The sequence below is a fragment of the Bufo bufo genome, chromosome 3 (assembly GCF_905171765.1).
Source record: "Bufo bufo chromosome 3, aBufBuf1.1, whole genome shotgun sequence".
NCBI lineage: Eukaryota > Metazoa > Chordata > Amphibia > Anura > Bufonidae > Bufo > Bufo bufo.
This window is the reverse complement of record NC_053391.1, coordinates 661,832,213-661,852,195: the sequence shown is the minus strand read 5'-3', so window position 1 is coordinate 661,852,195 and position 19,983 is coordinate 661,832,213. Positions and strand designations below refer to the sequence as shown.

The following is a 19,983-nucleotide window of genomic DNA, read 5'->3' as shown; positions in this document are numbered from 1 at the left end:
CTCTTCTCACCCTGCCAGAAAGACCAGGGAAAGAGGGGTGAGTGGGATCCAGTGAGTTCAGGCGCACCAGGGTCACCACTCCTGGGGCACTTCTCAGGTTTTCAAACAACTCTGGCCATGGGATCCAGGTCTTCTACAGGTAGCCATCAGTAGAATTAGGACAGGAATTACAGTGCATCCAATATTCTTAAATTCTATAAAAAGTTGTGCTAAGTTCTTCTTCGCCGGATACTAACCTTGTGTCGCCACTTGTCTCACAGCTGCAGACGGGTCTAGAGACAAATCGCATTCTGCTCAAGTCTTTGACTCCTCCTACAAAGCAGGTGAAGATAAAGAGGCGCGCGTCACACGGAGAGAAGGTAATAACAGCCTCCGTTATCTACTTAAGATGGGGGCATGAAACACCAAGGAGAGCATAATGTAAGGGCATCTACAGAATGGGAAGACATGTTCCTCCATCGAGTCGCTGGCAAGGGAAGCTGCCAGTACGGGCACTTTTTTATTTTTTATTTTTTTTCCCTGCATCATTTATGTAGTGTTTGATTGCACCAGGTCCCCCAAGGTTGCTCTTTGCTGTAGCTTTCTGCGCTGCCCCATCCTTCTCATAGGACAACCTCTTTTAAAGGTAACTAGTCTTTATTCTTATAGTATGAACACTTGACATAGTATACACAGGGTTACATAGCTAATACGGTTGAAAAAAGACATAAGTCCATCAAGTTCAACCAAGGGATAGGTGGGGACGCTAATCCCAGAAGGAAGCGAGACTCGTTTTCATAAGCATTAATGTTTTTTACTTTTAAGAATTCGTCTAAACCCTTTTTTAAACGGTCCACTGTTCCTGCTGTGACCACGTCCTGAGGACTTCTATTCCACAGATTCACAGTAAAGAAGTTTTGGCGCTTCTGGAGACTGAACTTTTTCCTCTCCAGTCGGAGGCAGTGCCCCCTTGTCTTTTTTGAGGGCATTTTACATGGAACAACTTTACTCCGTATTTTTTGTATGGCCCATTTATATATTTGTATAGGTGAATCATGTCCCCCCTTAGACTTCTCTTCTCAAGACTAAATAAATTAAATTCTTTTAATCTTTCTTCATAACGAAGACCCTCCAGGCCCCTTATTAGTTTAGTCGCTTTCCTCTGTACTTTTTCCAGCTGCAGGGCATCCTTTCTATGGACTGGTGCCCAGAACTGAACTGCATATTCCAGATGAGGCCGCACCAGTACTTAATCTATATGGGGTTGAATAACTTCAGATACATTTCTTTTCTCGTGAATGGCATTGGGGGACACAGCACGGTTGGTATATGCCCACTGACACTAGAAAGGATAAGTGTTGGCTCCACCCAGATGGGCTATACCAGGGCTGGCCAACCTGTGGCTCTCCAGCTGTTGCAAAACTACAACTCCCAGCATGCCCAGACAGCCTACAACTATCAGCCTACAGCATGGCATGGTGGGAATTGTAGTTTTACAACAGCTGGAGAGCCGCAGGTTGGCCAGCCCTGGGCTATACCCTCTGCACAGACCCTGTGGGTGCATACTACTGTACCTCGCCGTCACCCAGTCCCGCATTACTGCATCCGCAGTGGCATGCCGGCAATCCCACGTAAGTTCGAGTTTGGTGACCCTGCGGCGCCTGAAGACCTCGGACGATAAGTACTTTCCCCTGCTTCCTGGGTTAGTTCCCCTCTTTTGGCCAGGGGGTGGGATTCACTTTATTTGGGGGGCCTGGGGAGGTCCCTTTTCTCCACACTTGTGGGGGGGGCCTTTTTCTTCCCTCCCTTGGGCTCACTTCTCCTCCCTGGCCACCCATGCCTCTCCCCGGCCTTCCTTTCTACTTTAGTCCCTGGCTTCTGCCGGGACTAGGCCGCATCTTCTCTGGCCTGTCCTCGGGTCCCATGTGCACCTTTTGCCTCGTTTTTCCCCTCCCTGGTCGTCGCTTCCTCTCAGGAGCTCCCCCCACCTGTTTTTTATTTCCCAGAGGGCCCCCGGTTTCCCGCGGTTCCTACCGGTCGATGGCGCGCCTTTTCCGGCCGCTTCATTAATCGAGGCCCCGCACCCTCCCCTGGAACCCCCGCCCCCTTGCTTCTCTCGGCTCTTGGGAGGGGTCTCCCCCCCCCCCCCCCCCCCCCCATCCCAGTTAAGCGCGGGCTTTTGCCTGTGGGCGGAGTTTGCTTAGCTATTGCTTCTGGGCTGCCATCTTGCCAGCACTCCTGAGGGACGCTCTCCAGATCTCTCCTGTGGCTGCTGCAGCACCTCTTTGGGGACACAGCACCTGGGGTCCAGTAGGACAGCCTCTGGCTGGCTGACTGCTTTTCTGTTTTTTCAGGCTCTCACTCAGCCCCCATGTCCTCTTCCAGAGAAGACTCCCATTTCAAGCCCCCCCCCCCCTCCCCCTCGGGGTCACCACGTATTTTACGTGCGCCCGTTGCAATAAAAAGTTGCCATGTGGTCAGCCTGACCCTGTTTGTGCGCAGTGCCTTGTCCCCAGACCCTCTCAGGATGCCCTGACCACCCCTTCTGTGTCAGTTCCTCCTGAATGGGTTTTTTTTTTTTTTTTTTTTTTTTTTCCATGTCCCAAGCCATAGGAAACCTTGCCCGACTCTCCCAATCCATGGTCGAGTCGCTGGACCGCTTGCCTGCCCAAATTGCGGCCGCCTCTGCCCCTCCCAGGGATTCCTCTGCAGACGGGGCATGCTCTCGTTCAGACACCAGGTCCCGCAAATTACCTCGGGTTGTCACAACCATGTCCCGCTCCTCCTCAGCATCCTCGGGTCACTCCCAGGACAGGTCTGAGGCTGGCGACGAATCCTCCCCTGCCGCACCTTCCGCCGCCTCGGGGGACACCTCTGACTGATTCCGGATTGGCGCAGAGCACAGCCCTGTGTGCGGCCAAGCAGGATCTCATCAGGGCAGTTAGGGACGCTCTCCATGCGCAGGAAGACCCCTCCTCCTTGGCTCAGGAATCCGTATAATTCTGCCATTCTAGGCGCCCTGCTTTGGTATTCCCTAACTATGCAGAACTCGACGCACTCCTGGCCAAGGAGTGGTGTCACCCGGATTGGCGTCTTCAGCCTGCCAAGAATTCGGACGTCTTCTTTCCCTTTTCCGAGGAGTCCATTACTATGTGGCCTGTCCCTCCTCAGGTAGATCCACAGGTGGCCCGACTTGCTAAGGCCACCACCCTTCCTTTGGCCGACGTGGCTCCCTTGTCTGATCCGTCGGACAAGAAGATAGACTCTTTGTCCAAGTCTGCATTCGTGGCAGCAGGTTCAGCTATCCTTCCCGCCTAGGCATAAGGCTATCCTTCATATAAGATAGGGCCAGGGACTATTCATAGGATTCAGATATATTGGGCAGACTAGATGGGCTAAATGGTTCTTATCTGCCGACACATTCTATGTTTCCCCAGTCGTCTCCATGACACCAAGTCCTGAGATTGACTTCCTTCTGATTGGACAGGAAAAACACAGAGAGGTTAAAACCCCCACCCCCTCCTCACATCACCAGTGTTTTTCCTGTCCCATCAGGATAGGAAGCAGGAGAGGTGCACGGAGCTCGTTTGGGCTCACCTGGAGTTATTTTTTTCATCTGGGCCGAGGTCGGATCTGCAGTGCAGCTCTCCCTCCTCCGTTTGGTTAGGCCTGGGCTCGGGCACATAGGTAGTGCCCCTGCGAAGATTCCCTCTGCGGCGGTTCCGGAGGGCTTGATGCAGAGGGAAGGAGGAACACGGCGGATCGGCACTGTGATGTGTCCCTTCCGGCCGGCAGGCGGATGACGTCAGACGCCGGGGGCGGAGCTAAGCGCGCTGACGTCATCAACATGCGCCACTGGTCCTGCAGCATGAGAAGCACATGGAGACACTATAAAAACGCTCAGGACCTGTGTAACGGCGCCCTGCATAGCGCGGCTCACATATTTTGGTGAAGCATCTCTGAAGCGGTCGGGAGTCAAGATGAGCACCCCCCTCACGCCGGGCTCTGGAACCGAGCCTGCATCAAACCCTGGGACAGTGAGTAACCTGTTCTCAGGTACATGCTTTGTATGGTGGGTTCAGTCTGCTCATCCTTTCCTCCCTTACCATTTCAGGGAGAAAAGGATTCGGCTTCTGCAGCCAAAAAAACTAGAAAATGTGGTATTTGCTGCAAAAGATTGTCTAACACTGGATCCAAGCCCCTGTGTAAAGAATGTACTGCCAGTGTCATCAAGTCTGAGTCCTCTAGTCTAATTGAAGACATTAGGAAAGTGGTAAAAGAAGAGGTTCAGCTAGCCTTAACTACCAGAGAACCTACTCCCCCCCCAAAGTTCCCCCCACTCAGGACGCCCGTAGTGTTAAATCACTTATCCTGGATTCCGACTCTGAGGGGCTGGCGGTCTCAGACTCCGAATCTGTCCAAAAACACCCGGCATCTTCAGATGAAGAGGGCGAATATAAGCGCTTCCTGTTCAATCCTGAAGATATTGATGAACTTATCAGGGCCACCATTCAGATGGAGATGCCTAAAACCCCTAGGTCTACCCAGCAAGAAATTTTTGGGGGTCTAGGTGAAAGGAAGAAGGCCGTTTTTCCAGTCCCTGATAGTGTCCAAAAATTAATTAGGTCTGAATGGGAAAAACCGGATAAAGGATCCTTTATCCCAAGAGGAATTAAGAGGCGCTACCCCTTTAGCCAAGAGGACTGTACGGATTGGGAGACCATTCCCAAAGTAGACGCGCCAGTGGCCAAGGTAGCAAAACATACGGCCCTACCGTTTGAAGACTCAGCACAATTGAAAGATCCTCTAGACAGGAAAGCGGAGAGTCTCTTGCGAAAGACCTGGGAGACTACGGCGGCCCTTCTCAAACCGGGCGTTGCCTCCACATGTGTGGCCAGAACACTGAACCTTTGGCTAGACCAGCTAGAGATACATCTGGTCAATAAGACACCACGGGATCAAATTCTAGAGAGCTTGCCTCTATTAAAGATGGCAACCTCCTTTCTAGCAGACGCAGCTGCTGAATCAGTTAAACTGTCCGCCCGTACAGCTGTTCTCTCAAATACAGCGAGAAGGGCACTATGGCTTAAAGCGTGGTCAGGAGATATCACATCTAAAAATAAATTAATCGCACTCCCCTTCCACGGTCAGTATGTTTTCGGAGAAGATCTAGATAAAATCCTAGACAACGCGACAAATAAAAAAAGAGGGTTTCCAGAGGAAAGATATAAACAAAAAAGGCAGCCCTTTCGTGACCGATTTTTTTCAACCCGAAAATAAAAAAGATAAAGGGAAGACTGGGAGTTGGAGCTATGCGAAGGGAGGCAGGGGGAGAAGCTTCCTCTTCAACCCAAATCGGGCCGAAGCCTCCTCATCCAACAACAAACAATGACGCCATATCAGTGGGGGGAAGACTCAGCTCCTTTCTAAGATCTTGGGAGCATGTAACAAACAGCCGGTGGATCTTAAGTATTATACAAGAGGGTTATCTGATAGATCTTCTCTCTTCCCCTCCACAGAAATATGTGATCACTACCCTTCCCCCATCTCAAACTGCGACCTTAAAAAACGACATAAAAAACCTATTAACCTTGGACGCCATAGAGCCCGTCCCGAAAAATCAGACAGGACTGGGATTCTATTCCCGCCTCTTCATTATAAAGAAACCAAACGGGAAATCCAGGGTAATTATAAATCTGAAACATCTAAACAAATACGTAAGATATCAAAAATTCAAAATGGAGACCCTGAAGTCAGCAGTGACACTCTTAAAAAAGGATGCAGTGATGGCCACAATAGATTTAAGCGACGCCTATTATCACGTCCCAATTCACAGGTCATCAAGGGAATTCCTAAGGTTCGCAATAGAATTGGAGGGAAACATTCAGCATTTCCAGTTCAGGTGTCTCCCCTTCGGGATCTCTTCTGCCCCAAGGGTTTTTACCAAAATAATGGCGGAAGCCTTGACAACCTTGAGAGAAAAGGCAATTTGTGTGATCCCCTATCTGGACGACCTACTGGTAGTGGCGGACAACATAGAGACCATGGGAATCCATCTCGGGTTAGTCCTGGATCATCTACAGAGCCTAGGTTGGCTCATCAATTGGAAAAAATCGGATTTAATCCCATCCAAACGGAAAGTTTTTCTGGGCATTACTCTAGACACAGTCTCCCAAAGATCCTTTCTACCACCTCAAAAGATAGTAAAACTTCAGACAGCTTTGAGGAAGTTCAAGAAGGAGAAATTCTGTTCAATAAGACAGGCCATGAAGGTACTAGGGAGTCTGTCCGCTTGCATTCCAGCAGTTGCCTGGGCACAGTTCCATCTAAGACCACTCCAGAAATTCATCTTAGACAAATGGAACAGATCGCAATTAACCCTAGAGAGGAAAATATTCTTAGATGCAGAGACCAAAAAATCACTAACTTGGTGGCTCAGCAATTCGAACCTAGAAAACGGGATTTTCTGGGCACAAGATCTCCCTCTAGTCATCACAACAGATGCCAGCCTCCACGGGTGGGGAGCGGTCGTCCAGGGGAACTCCTACCAGGGAACATGGGGGAATTACGTGAGCCAGCAATCCTCAAATTTCAAGGAGCTGAGGGCAGTGTGGGAAGCACTGAAACACACAAGTCAGCTGGCAAAGGGTCGTCACGTCCTAGTCTACTCGGACAACGCTACAGCCGTGGCCTTTATCCAACACCAGGGAGGCACAAGGCATCGCCTGCTACAGAACCTGGCAAACAAAATCTTTTCCTGGGCAGAAGGCAACATTCAATCTCTTTCAGCGGTTCATTTGAAGGGAGTTTTAAACATTCAGGCCGATTACCTAAGCCGGCACAGACTAGACCCAGGGGAATGGATGTTAGCTCCAGAAGCCTTCCATTTAATCACAAAGAAATGGGGCAGGCCGACGATAGACCTGTTTGCATCCAGGAGAAATCATCAGCTAAACCAGTTCTTCTCCCTCAACCCCAGGGATCATCCTCGGGCAGTAGACGCCCTCAACCAGAGTTGGACAACAAACTTAGTCTACGCCTTCCCCCCATTTCCGCTTATCCCCAGAGTGTTACAGAAGTTCCTAAAAGAAAAGTGTACACTAATCCTGATAACCCCCTTCTGGCCCAAGAGAAGTTGGTTCTCCCTCTTGAAAGCCCTCGGCGTGGAAGCTCCTCTCCTTCTACCTCAGAGGCCGGACCTTCTAAGTCAGGGGCCCATTTCTCACCCAGACCTGAAAATACTAAAGTTAACAGCCTGGATTCTGAAGAATCCAACTTATTAAACTTTGGTCTATCAAAAAAAGTAGTGAACACCTTACTCCTTAGCAGGAAACAGAGTACCAACGACAAGTACCAAAAAATATGGAAGAAATTTGCTGATTGGTCTGGGACCTCCTTCAACCAGTTTAGAGCCAACATCTCACTAATCCTGGAATTTCTTCAAGAAGGGCTAGATTTAGGTCTATCCCCCAATACCCTTAGGGTCCAGGTATCGGCTTTAGGAGCACTATATAATACCAAGCTAACGGAACATCCCTGGATATCCAGATTCCTTAAGGCAGCAGATAGGATCAGACCTACAATTAGAAACATGGTGCCACCATGGAACCTTAATACGGTACTAGGGGGTCTAACCTCCGATCCATTCGAACCTCTGGACTCTAGCCACATCAGATGGCTTACCATTAAAACGATTTTTCTGGTGGCAATAACCTCAGCCAGAAGGGTCTGTGAGCTGCAGGCCTTGTCCATCCAAGAACCATTCCTTGCAATATTTGAGGACAAATTAATTTTCAAATTAGATCCGACTTTCCTCCCCAAGGTAGTCTCGACCTTCCATAGGTCTCAGGACATTGTTCTCCCCTCGTTCTGTGACGATCCGAAAAACGATCAAGAAATCACTTACCACACATTAGATGTCCGGAGAGCGGTCTTAAAGTACCTGGAAGCTACCAGCCTTTGGAGAAAAGACAAAAATCTGTTTGTCCAATTTTCAGGTCCTAACAAAGGGAAGAGAGCGGCAAAAAGTTCCATCTCCAGATGGATTAGGATGGCAATCTCCGAAGCATATAAAGCTCAGGGAAAAGACGTCCCTGCTTCCCTAAAAGCACATTCTACGAGAGGCATGGCTGCCTCCTGGGCGGAAAAAGCCTCAGCCTCCTTACAACAGATTTGCAGGGCAGCAACATGGAAAAGAGTTCATACTTTCACTAAGCACTACAGACTAGATGTAGCTGCTAATGACGACCTAAGATTTGGACGTAAGGTCCTGTCGGCAGTTGTCCCCCCCCTAATTGTATCTTTGATATTGTCTCAGGACTTGGTGTCATGGAGACGACTGGGGAAAAGAGTATTACACTCACCGGTAATCCGGTTTCCTGGAAGTCTCCATGACACCACATATATCCCACCCTTTTTTTCTGCTATTAGCTATTATCCTTTCATCCTGGGGTTCTTCGTTTAAAATACACTGGTGATGTGAGGAGGGGGTGGGGGTTTTAACCTCTCTGTGTTTTTCCTGTCCAATCAGAAGGAAGTCAATCTCAGGACTTGGTGTCATGGAGACTTCCAGGAAACCGGATTACCGGTGAGTGTAATACTCTTTTCTATGTTTCCCTTGTTCCCAGCCAGAGGATGGATTTCCTGGGCATGGTCCTCGACATTCGCCTTGAACGAGTGTTTCCTCCCTAGGACAAGGTAGTGTCTCTCCAGTCAGGGGTGGCTCGCCTTCGCGAGCCGTCTCCTCTGTCCATCAGGGCGTGCATGCGTGTTCTGTGCCGGATGGTTGCCGCCTTCGAGGCAATTCCTTATGCCCAGTTCCACACCCGGTCCCTTCAGCTCTCAATTCTTGCCCGGTGAAACAAGTCTCCATCAGGCCTCGATCGCCTGATCCGCCTTTCCCCTCAGGTCCGCCGGGACTTACGTTGGTGGCTGAACCCCCGAACCGTCTCCCTCGGCAGATCCTTCCTTCCCTTCCGTTGGCAGTTGACCACCACCAATGCCAGCCTGGCAGGTTGGGGGCAGTCTTCGACTGTCTCACAGCCCAGGGTCAGTGGTCGATACGGAAGAGCTCCCTGCAGATCAATATCCTGGAGCTCAGGGCCATTGGACTCGCCTCCTCCATGATCATCCTGTCCGGATTCAGACGGACAACTCCACTGCGGTGGCTTATTTGAAACACCAGGGGGGCACCAGAAGCGTGGCGGTCCTGAAGGAAGCCTCTCGCATCCTGCTCTCTCTGCTGTCCACATCCCCGGAGTCGACAATTGGGCAGCCGACTTGGTCAGTCGCCAACGTCTCGACCCGGGCGAGTGGTCTCTCCATCTAAAGGGGTTTCAACAGCTCTGTCACCATTGGGAATCCCAGACGTGGATCTTTTCGCCTCCCGTCTGAATCACAAACTTCCGCTTTACGTCGCCAGGTCTCGGGATTCTTAGGCTCTTGCGGTAGACACCTTGGTGCTACCGTGGTCCTAATTCAGTCTCCTGTATCTCTTCCCTCCCCTTCCACTTCTTCCTCGGGTACTCAAACGCCTCAAAATGTATTGGGTCCCACCGATATTGGTGGCTCCGGACTGGCCGCTCAGGGCCTAGTACGCAGATCTCGTCTTCCTGCTCACCGATTTTTTTTTTCCCATGGCGGCTACCACTGCGTCCTGACCTCCTTTCGCAAGGTCTGCTGTTCCACCCGAGTTTACCTCGGCTTGGTTTAACGGCGTGACCGTTGAAGCCGCAGTCCTGAGGTTCCGCTGCCTCTCTGAGTTAGTCATCCAGACCATGCTTCATGCACATAAACCGCAGTCGGCCAGGATTTACCATCATACCCGGAAGGCTTATTTTGCCTGGTGTGAATCTGGCGAGGTTCACCCTCTCTCTCCTTTTTTCCGTCCCTAGGATTCTTGCCTTTCTTCGGGCCGGCCTTGAGACAGGTCTCCGTCTGGCCTCCCTCAAAGGTCAGGTCTCGGCCTTGTCTGTTCTTTTCCAAAGGCCCTTGGCTTCCCGTTCCCAAGTGAAAACCTTCCTTCAGGAGATGGCTCATCGCGTCCCTCCCTTCGGTTCTCCGGTGGAACCATGGGATTTGAATCTGGTCTTAGATGCCCTTCAGTTCTCTCCCTTCCAGCCCTTGAAGGAGGTCTCCCTTTCTTAGGTCTCTTTTAAGGTTGTCTTTCTAGTCGCGATTACCTCCATTTGCAGAGTGTCTGAGCTAGCGGCGCTCTCTTACTGGTCTCCCTTTTTGGTTTTTCACCAGGACAAGGTTGTTCTTGCCCAGTTCCCTCCTTTCTTCTCGAGATGGTTTCCTCCTTCCACATTAATGAGGAGATTGTCCTGCCTTCATTCTGTCCCAGCCCCTCTCATCCCAGAGAGCGATCTCTCCACCGTCTGGATGTGGTTCGGGCGCTCCGGCTGTATCTCCAGTTAACAGAGTCCTTCCGTCGTTCTGACTCTCTTTTTGTCTTCCCTGAGGGCTCACATAAGGGTTTACAAGCCTCCAAAGCCACCATCTCCCGTTAGGAAGCCTATGTGGCGAAGGGTCGTGATCCCCGTTTCCGGTTTACCGCTCACTCAAATAGGGCTGTTGGGGCATCCTGGGCGGTCCTGCATCTGGCCTCTGCCTCCCAGATCTGCAAGGCCGCCACCTGGGCCTCAGTTCACACCTTCTCCAGGTTTTACCACATCCATTCCTTGGCCTCTGCTGATGCCAGTTTGAGTCGCAAGGTTCTGCAGGCCGCTGTGCGCTAGGTTTTTCGCATGGCTGTTTCTTCCCACCCTCAGGGACTGCTTTGGGACGTCCCATGGTGCTGTGTCCCCCAATGCCATTCACGAGAAAAATAGATTTTTGTACTTACTGTAAAATGTTTTTCCTGTTGGATGCATTGGGGGACACAGATCCCACCCTTGCTATTTTTTTTCTCCTTGGTAGGTTTACCCGGGACTCTTCAATATTGTTGCTCTTTCTGGTTTAGGACATGTTGGCTTCACTTTTCGCTCTGGATTTTGCTGCTCCTACTGCTTTTAGTACCAACTGGTTAGTTTAGTGTCTGTGCAGAGGGTATAGCCCATCTGGGTGGAGCCAACACTTTTCCTTTCTAGTGTCGCCTCCTAGTGGTAGCTGGGCATATACCCATGGTGCTGTGTCCACCAATGCATTCAACGAGAAAAGGATTTTACGGTAAGTACAAAAATCCATTTATCCTGTACTGGTCCTGCGTTACAACTCCAGAGCTGCATTCATATTTCTGCTGGTTGTGATTGAAGACAGTCAACAGGTAAGGAAATAGTGAGCAGTATAGGGCAGTGATGGCTAACCTCCGGCACTCCAGCTATGGTGTAACTACAACTCCCAGCATGCTCAATTCATTTTTATGGAGTTTTAAGAACAGCCAAGCAAGTGTGCATCTTGGTAGTTGTAGTTTTACCACAGCTGGCATGCCGGAGGTTAGCCATCACAGGTATAGGGTAATGAGTGTGTTGGAGGAAGCTCCTCTGTATGAGCAGTCTGGTGCATTCTGCAGCACATAGGGTTGGCTGTGTCCGCTGTTTCCCACCCCTCGTAACTTCTTTCGTCAGGGGATGATGTGGGTGCCATGATTGTTTCATTTACTGTTGTCAGCATTTACACTATATTAATCTTTCTGACCGAATTCATTTCTCAGTTTCAGAAGGCCGACCATGAGAGCTGCAGCCATACACAGCCTCACTACAGGCTGAGCCTGGGAGATGTGCCTTTTGTTGCTGGAAAGGTGAGCAATACGATAGAAATCCACGGTGGAATATCAGGTTGTGGAACCGGCTCCAGTAATTCTTATCAGGAAGAATATCGCAAGAGTCACAGCTTGGGCTCCTTCAGTTCTTTTTCCCTTCAGTAGAGAAATATAGGAATAGCGCTGCTAAGACTATGGGCACTTTGGGGGTATTTATTTTATTATTGCCTTTTCAGTTTTCCCTGTGCAGCTTTCCATTTCTGTGTATTTGCAGACTAGCCGGCTTTCTGCTTCACAGGGACTGTCTGGGAACTGCTCTGATGGCTCCATGCGTGACCCTTGTCTATGAACTCCTGACCGCTCCTAAACGCTCCTTATAGCTAAACCCTTTTCAATTTATTAAGAATTTGGCTTCAGTGAGTGTTTATGAGCTGTCGGGCATTCACAGATAAGGGCCACGCATGGAGCAGTCAGAGCAGTTCCCTGACAGTCTCTGTGAATCAGAAAGCCGGCTAGTCTGAAAATACACAGAAACTGTACAGGAAAAATTGTTGAAAATTTGTAATCTAGACCAGTTGAAAACAATACATTTCTGCCCAAAATGAGTAAAATGCAAAGGTGTCAATAACCTTTAAAGACTATGGACAGCTTTGATTTTTATATCTGTTCGTGCCTGGAGTAAAAAAAACAAAAAAACGTTTCAGGCTAAAGTCGGCATTACTTTACTCATTTTTGGACTCCTTGATATTCAGCTAGTAACCTGCTCCTGGTTTTAGACTTTTCATACGTACGCTGTGTGCCTTCTAGTAATACAAGCTGGATGTGAGATCTGTGTGTCCAGGTTGCTGCTGTCTTCATTAGCTCTTGTGTATCAGCACAGCTGTCAATCTGCTCGGAGCAACAGGACAGCCATCTGTATACTGGACTTGCACAAACTCTACTGCAGGAAAATAATAGGAAGTTTTTGATAAAGTTTCTTAATTTTTGTATTGAGGAAGCAAATGAACAATAAAAACCAGTCCAACGGTGTCAATAGCCTTTAAGCGATGGGATATCTTTACACCTAGTTTGCGCAGGTATATGACTGAATTTAGTTCTTGTTTTTCAGTCCACCGCTCCCAGTCACTCTGTGCGGGCCAATGTCCAACATGTCCTTCATCTGATGAAGCAGCACCATAAGGTCTTCTGCAATGACCGGGTTGTGAGCGATCAGCCTTTAGAACAGAAAGAGAGCAGTGTCCGGTGGACTGATCATTTTGTGCCGTCCTCTTCATCCTACCGGGAGCTATCGGAGGTTCTGCTCACATTGGAAGATGAGTTTGGGCAGATGAGTTTGTGAGTATTGCCGGCAGTCTAGTGACAGAGCGGGGCTGTATTGACAGTTTGATCCTAGCTTTATTTTTTGCTCCACTAGTGATCACCAGGAATTGGTGAAGCAGATTAATGAAGCACATTCCGACCGTCTCAGGGAAGATCTAGAAGAAGAACTGGAGGCTTTAGTGAGGAGAATGGAGGCAAAAGCTGACCAGATAACTAAAGTACGCAAGCACCAAGCCATGGTGAGTCCCACGCTCAGCACAGTAGATCAAAGCTGCTCTGTCACCAGATCACCCCTATTAAACCATAGCCTAGTAGGGCTGATCCTGCAGTTTAAGGGCTGTTTCACACTTGCGTTGTGGCATTTCGGGTTTTAAAATCTGGCAGAGGATCTCAAAGCTGGGCCAAAATGGTTCAGTTCATAGTCAATGGGGACAAAACTGATCAGGATGCATTCTGTTCCTTTTTGTGTGTCCTGTCTGCAAAATGGAACAAACTGGATCCGGCAGCAAAATCAATGTCGGTCAATGATGCCGGATCTGGAAAAAAGGATCCGTCACCCATCGATTAACAATGATTTTAGTGCCGGATCCGTTTTTTTCAGTTTCGATGTAACGCAACCACATCCTAACGGAACAGATACATCCGGATGTGTTTAAAGGGGTTGTCTCACTTCAGCAAATGTCATTTATCATGTAGAGAAGGTTAATACAAGACACTTACTAATGTATTGTGATTGTCCATATTGTCTCCTTTGCTGGCTGGATTCATTTTTCCATCGCATTATACACGGCTTGTATCCAGGAGTTATGACCACCCTGCAATCCATCAGTGGTGGTCATGCTTGCACACTACAGGAAAAAGTGCCAGCCTCTCTAGTGGCTGGGACTTCACATAGGCTGGTGCTTTTTTCCTATGGTGTGCAAGCATGACTACCACTGATGGATTGCAGGGTGGTTGTAACCATGGAAACGAGGCGTGTATAATGTGATGGAAAAATGAATCCAGACAGCAAAGGAGGCAATATGGATAATCACAATACATTAGTAAGTGTCTTGTATTCACTTTCTCTACATGATAAATGCTATTTACTGAAGTGAGACAGCCCCTTTTAAATATGAAACGGAACTGTTTTGGTCCGGTTTTGAGATCCTCTGCCAGATCTCAAAACCGGAAACCAAAACGCAAGTATGAAACAGGCCTAAAATAATATCTTCCTCCTCACTGTCAGCACCACAGTTGTTGATAGAATCGTACTTCTATTCCTTTGCTGGCAGGCAATTTCGAGCACCAGGAGGCGTGTTTTTTTTTTTTTTTTTTTTTTTTTCAGTATGAGCAACACTATGCAACGCCTACTGATGTCAGAACACACCCCTCCCCTAGATTGACGGCGCTAGACCAAGTTGACATTGTATTATTCACAGTTTGAACATAATCCTGTTCAGGGGAAAGATTGTAGAATGCGGTTGTATAACAACAAATTCACAGAACTACCACCATTCTAAAAAATAACCTTTATTATTTATTATATAAAAGTAGTAACACCCTTTCTATATAGATACAAAATAACAAATGAAAAAAGGATAGGTCTGGTAGTAGGATCTTATTAGGATTATTTGATAGGGGTAGACATGGAATTGATAGGGGCCTAATGGGATAGTGGTCCCTATATCTAGCCCTAATATAGGATGCCCTACCTATATACGGAATAGCCGCCCCGATAGGGGCGATCCCGTTTCTCGTTCCTCCTAAAAACCCTGGAGAGCCCTACAGGGGAGGAGGAGCTACCCTAATCGACGAACTATACTAAAGTACAGAAATAATAAGTAAATAATTACAATATAAGTACCCAACAATAGTGACAGTGAATATCCAAGTGAAAAATAACTAAAGATTAGAAGAAGATGCTCAAAAACGTCCCATATTTACGCATTGAGAGATCGCCAACCAACGCAATCTCAAACCAACATCAAAAAATAGAGAATTGTTGTGTTGATAACGCTTCGGTCATTAATTTATCAGGTATAATTTTGTCTGAAGACGAGCTATCGGTATTAAGAAAGGGTCTTACATATGTTCCAACCACTAGATTTGATTGTTTTGAGTGGATTAAGGACATACAATTATTCACCCGAAAATTACGCTGGCATAAAATCTTTGTAACATCTGATCAAAAAAGATGCCAGGAACTAGGCCTAGATATGGGGGACCTTGAGGGCATGGATACCCTTATACACCTCTTAGAAGAAAATGAACGACCAAGGGGGCAGGGTCCCTTCATCACCTTGAAAAACAAAAGCGTAAAAATGCCACCAAAAACCTTGAATGACGCCAACATCGATATCTTTCTCAAATCAGTTACACGGGATTTGGAAAAAATAAAATATACTACTCCCGAAAAAAACTATACTAGGGCAGAAATACTAGCATTACAAAATCTTAATGCTAATAAAGATATCGTAGTGAAACCCTCTGACAAAGGGGGGAACATCGTCATTCTCTCGGTACAACAATACAGAGATATGTGTCACTCCCTAGTCTCTGACAAGAACAGCTACGTGGTTTTGAAGGGGGATCCGACTGAGAGATTCCAGGCCGAACTCTCTCAGATCCTTAAAGAGGGCCTAGAAAACAAATGTATAGATCGGAAGGAATATGAATACCTCTTAACCGCTACACCAAAAACAGCGACACTGTATGGACTCCCAAAAATACATAAAGGGACGTCTCCTCTAAAAGGACGTCCCATAGTATCGGGAATAGAGAGTTTGACACATCACTCTGGTGTCTATATTGATAAAGTTTTACGATCTTTTGTTTCAACACTCCCTTCTTATTTGCGGGACACGACAGACTTACTACAAAGAGTGGAGGGTGTTAGTATAGATCCTGACAGTTGGTTTGCGTCAATAGACGTAGAAGCTCTTTATACTTCTATCCCCCACAACAAGGGCTTATCAGCGGTCAAATATTATCTAGACTCAAGGTCAATGGATCTATATCAACATAATCAGTTCACCCTCCAACTACTTAATTTTGTGTTGACGCACAATTATTTTATTTTTGAGGACCGCTTCTACCACCAGCTCAGGGGCACGGCGATGGGTAGCCCTTGTGCGCCCACGTACGCCAATTTGCTCCTGGGCTGGTGGGAGGACACAGTCGTCTTTTCTGAAGATATGTTATCTTGGACCAAATTTATCACCTTATGGTCCAGATACATAGATGATATTTTATTACTTTGGTCAGGTACAACCAGTCAATTTCAACAGTTTATGCATGTCCTCAACTCTAATCATATTGGCCTTTTTTTTACCTCAGAAATACATCAGAATACTATCAATTTCTTGGATGTTTGCCTTATAAGGGATGAACATAACTATATCAAAACGACTTTGTTCAGGAAGAAAACTTCTACCAACAGTCTCTTACGTTGGGACAGTTTTCACCCTGTCTCCCTTAAGAGAGGCATCCCCAAAGGCCAGTTTTTAAGAGTTCGGAGGAACTGCTCTGACGACCACAATTTCACACATGAAGCATCTAAACTGTTTGATCGGTTTAAACAGAGGGGCTACCCAGATCCATGCCTCCACAAGGCATGGGACTGGGCTATGTCTAAGGATCGTACTACTCTACTTCAACCGCAACCTAAGAAATCAAATTCTCAAGATCCAATTAGAATAGTCGGCACCTTCGACTCTGAGTCTAGACAGGTCCGAGATATTCTAAATCGGTATTGGTCTCTTCTCAAGACAGACCCCGACCTTATGCAAGTTTTGCCTGAAAACCCGGCAATCACCTATAGACGAGGACGCAATATAGGTGATACATTAGTCCACAGTCATTTTGAGCCCCCAGAAAAGAGCACATGGCTGTCTAATAGACAAGGCATGTGCTTTTGTATCTCCAGGCAAAACGTTTACGAATAGCCAGGCAACCCGGACATTTTATCCTCGTAACTTTGCCAATTGCAACACCTCTGGGATTGTTTATCTGGCTGAATGTGACTGTGGACTCAAATATGTGGGTAAAACCAAAAGAATTTTTAAAAAACGCATTCTCGAACATATCGGGGACATTCGCAACAAACGAGACAAACCGATATCAAGACATGTGTGGATGAATCATGCGGGGTCTAATAAATGTATCCACTTCTTCATGATTGAGGTTTTAAAAATGTCCAAGCGAGGTGGTGATCTAGATAAACTATTAAAACAGAAAGAATCTAGGTGGATCTTTAGATTAAATACCGTCACACCAGCAGGATTAAACGAAAATATAGACTATGCGTGCTTCATCTGAGGCCTTCTTATCTTTTGGGATCAATTCATTACTTGCATAGTACAACACACGTTGACTGGGTCGTTAACCGCCCTGCTTTGATCCCTGTATATAAATAGCAGTTAATCACCCGTGCTAAATTTGATTATCCATTGATAATTCACTATATATGAATATAGCCATGGATTTAAAAAAGGGACGTTTTTGAGCATCTTCTTCTAATCTTTGGTTATTTTTCACTTGGATATTCACCGTCACTATTGTTGGGTACTTATATTGTAATTATTTACTTATTATTTCTGTACTTTAGTATAGGTCGTCGATTAGGGTAGCTCCTCCTCCCCTGTAGGGCTCTCCAGGGTTTTTAGGAGGAACGAGAAACGGGATCGCCCCTATCAGGGCGGCTATTCCGTATATAGGTAGGGCATCCTATATTAGGGCTAGATATAGGGACCACTATCCCATTAGGCCCCTATCAATTCCATGTCTACCCCTATCAAATAATCCTAATAAGATCCTACTACCAGACCTATCCTTTTTTCATTTGTTATTTGTTATTTTGTATCTATATAGAAAGGGTGTTACTACTTTTATATAATAAATAATAAAGGTTATTTTTTAGAATGGTGGTAGTTCTGTGAACAAGTTGACATTGTACTCTAGCGCTGTCAATAAAGGGGAGAGGGGTGTGTGTAGGCGTCGCATAGCGGTGCTTGTACTGAAAAAGCCCGCCTCCTCGTGCTCGAAATTGCCTGCCAGCAAAGGAATAAAAGTACAATTCCATCAATAACCGTAGCGCTGACAGTGAGGAGGAAGGTATTTGTAAACTGCAGGATCACTCCTACCAGGCTATATGCCTGGTTTAATAGGGACGATCTGGTGGCAGAGCCACTTTATAGTTAAAGCGTTCCAGCAATTTTTTGTGTACATACTATTGTAGCTTATCTCCAGTATTCTTGCTGGCCCATGTGCATCCATGCTTGCCTTTTCATTATATGTATCTGGCCATGTGATCTCCAGTCCAGTGTATACTTTCCTGTGTAGACAGGAAGTCAGTCTGAGCTGTGTGGCCGACTTCCTGTGTAGACAGGAAGTCAGTCTGTCCTGTGTGGCTGACTTCCTGTGAACTACAGGATTACATAATCATCTACTACTTCCTTCCTGGCATCTCACAGAAAACTCCCCACCCAGCTTTACCCTACTTGATTTTCTGTTTCTCTATGCATAGAGTGCTGTCAAAGAACATTTTTTGCCATACCTAAGTGACCAGGAGTGCAATGTTACACAGATGAGTCCCTACAATTATTCGCTGCAGACCAGTAAAAGGCCCCTGACTTGCATTGATTGTTAATTCTATCCATGAGTGCTGTGTACAGAATGTACAGTGTATTTCTACATGATGCAGCTTCACACTGCTTTGTCTTGTCTCCTGCTTTTTAGACCTGACAGGGAGAAATATATCACAAGCAGGAGGCAGGTGAGACGGGCTGAGGTTCTGCATTGGGAGTTAGGACAGCAGCCCTGTGCCACTGATCTATCACTGGCTGCCCTTAGTGTGATGAAACTCCACCACTCATACTCTGCAAAGCCAGAGGCTAGATGGGAAATCATATCTGAGGGGAAGAGAGAAACAAGATGGAAGACGACCATTAAGTGGCTTATCAGCTAAAAACCAGTAAACACAACTTATACACAATAGCGCCTCTACATTATTCTTTAACCCCTTCGCGCATTATGATGTACAGTTACATCATAATGCCAGCGAGGATGTATGGAGCTGGCCTCTACCCGCACTAACAGGAAGCTTTGATCAACACTGATCGTGCCACCTGTGAGTGAAGGCAGAGGGACGCGGTTCCCTCTTCCTTCCGATCAGAGCCCCAGCAGTGAAATCTCGGAGCTCCGATCGGTTGTCATGGCAGCCTGGACGCTCTGAAGCGATCCAGGCCTGCTATGGCTTTCTCCATACTGAGCTATGCACGAGGCACAGCCCAGAATGGAGAGAGTAAAAATCCTATTCACCCTAATAGATCTCTATTAGGGTTAATAGGAGAGGGGATCAAAAGATCCCATGTACTAGGCCCCTATGGGGGATAATAGTTAAAAAAAATTAAAATAAATTATATATATATATATATATCACCCCCCTGTCACAGTTTTACATATAAAAATATATAAACCGTAAATAAAAAATTTAACATATTGGGTATCGCTGCGTCTGAACTAATAAAATATATTTTTTTAAATTGCTGTACAATGCACACAACGTAACAGAATTTTTTTTAAAAACAAGCGATTCGCCATTTAAAAAAAAAAATTTGTCATCTTGTCCCCTTAAAAAGATGTACATACTCCAAAAATGTTACCAATAAAAAAAAAGAAATACAGTTCCTTACGCAAAATTCAAGCCCCATACAACTCTGTAGACCGAAATCTAAAAAAGTTATGGCTGTCAGAATATGGCAATAAAAAATAAAGAAAATAAATATTTTATTTGTAAGTAGTAAAACAAAAAAAACCTAATACAAGTTTGGTATCGCCGCATTCGTATTGAGCCGCAGAATAAGGATGTCAGGTAATTTTTAGCGCACAGTGAATGCTGTGTTTTCCAATTTTGTTTCCTGTTTTTCCAATACAAGATACGGTAAATTAAATGGTGGCATTAAAAAAAAATAATAATGCATTTTGTCCCGCAAAAAATAAGC

The 19,983-nt window shown here is 46.6% G+C and overlaps 1 protein-coding gene across 3 annotated transcripts in view; it reads left to right on the top strand.

The window, feature by feature from the left end:
* CEP57 (centrosomal protein 57) overlaps positions 1 to 19,983 on the top strand; it is a 33,768-nt gene that overhangs the window by 11,211 nt on the left and 2,574 nt on the right. Inside the window, exons 7-10 of one of the 3 annotated variants that reach the window (XM_040426311.1) lie at positions 261 to 359; positions 11,642 to 11,719; positions 12,789 to 13,015; positions 13,095 to 13,239. In XM_040426311.1, coding sequence (XP_040282245.1) covers positions 261 to 359; positions 11,642 to 11,719; positions 12,789 to 13,015; positions 13,095 to 13,239 — 549 coding nt within the window. Of the gene's footprint in view, positions 1 to 260; positions 360 to 11,632; positions 11,720 to 12,788; positions 13,016 to 13,094; positions 13,240 to 19,983 lie in introns of all 3 variants that reach the window. The other 2 variants (XM_040426310.1, XM_040426309.1) reach the window with 2 other exon arrangements.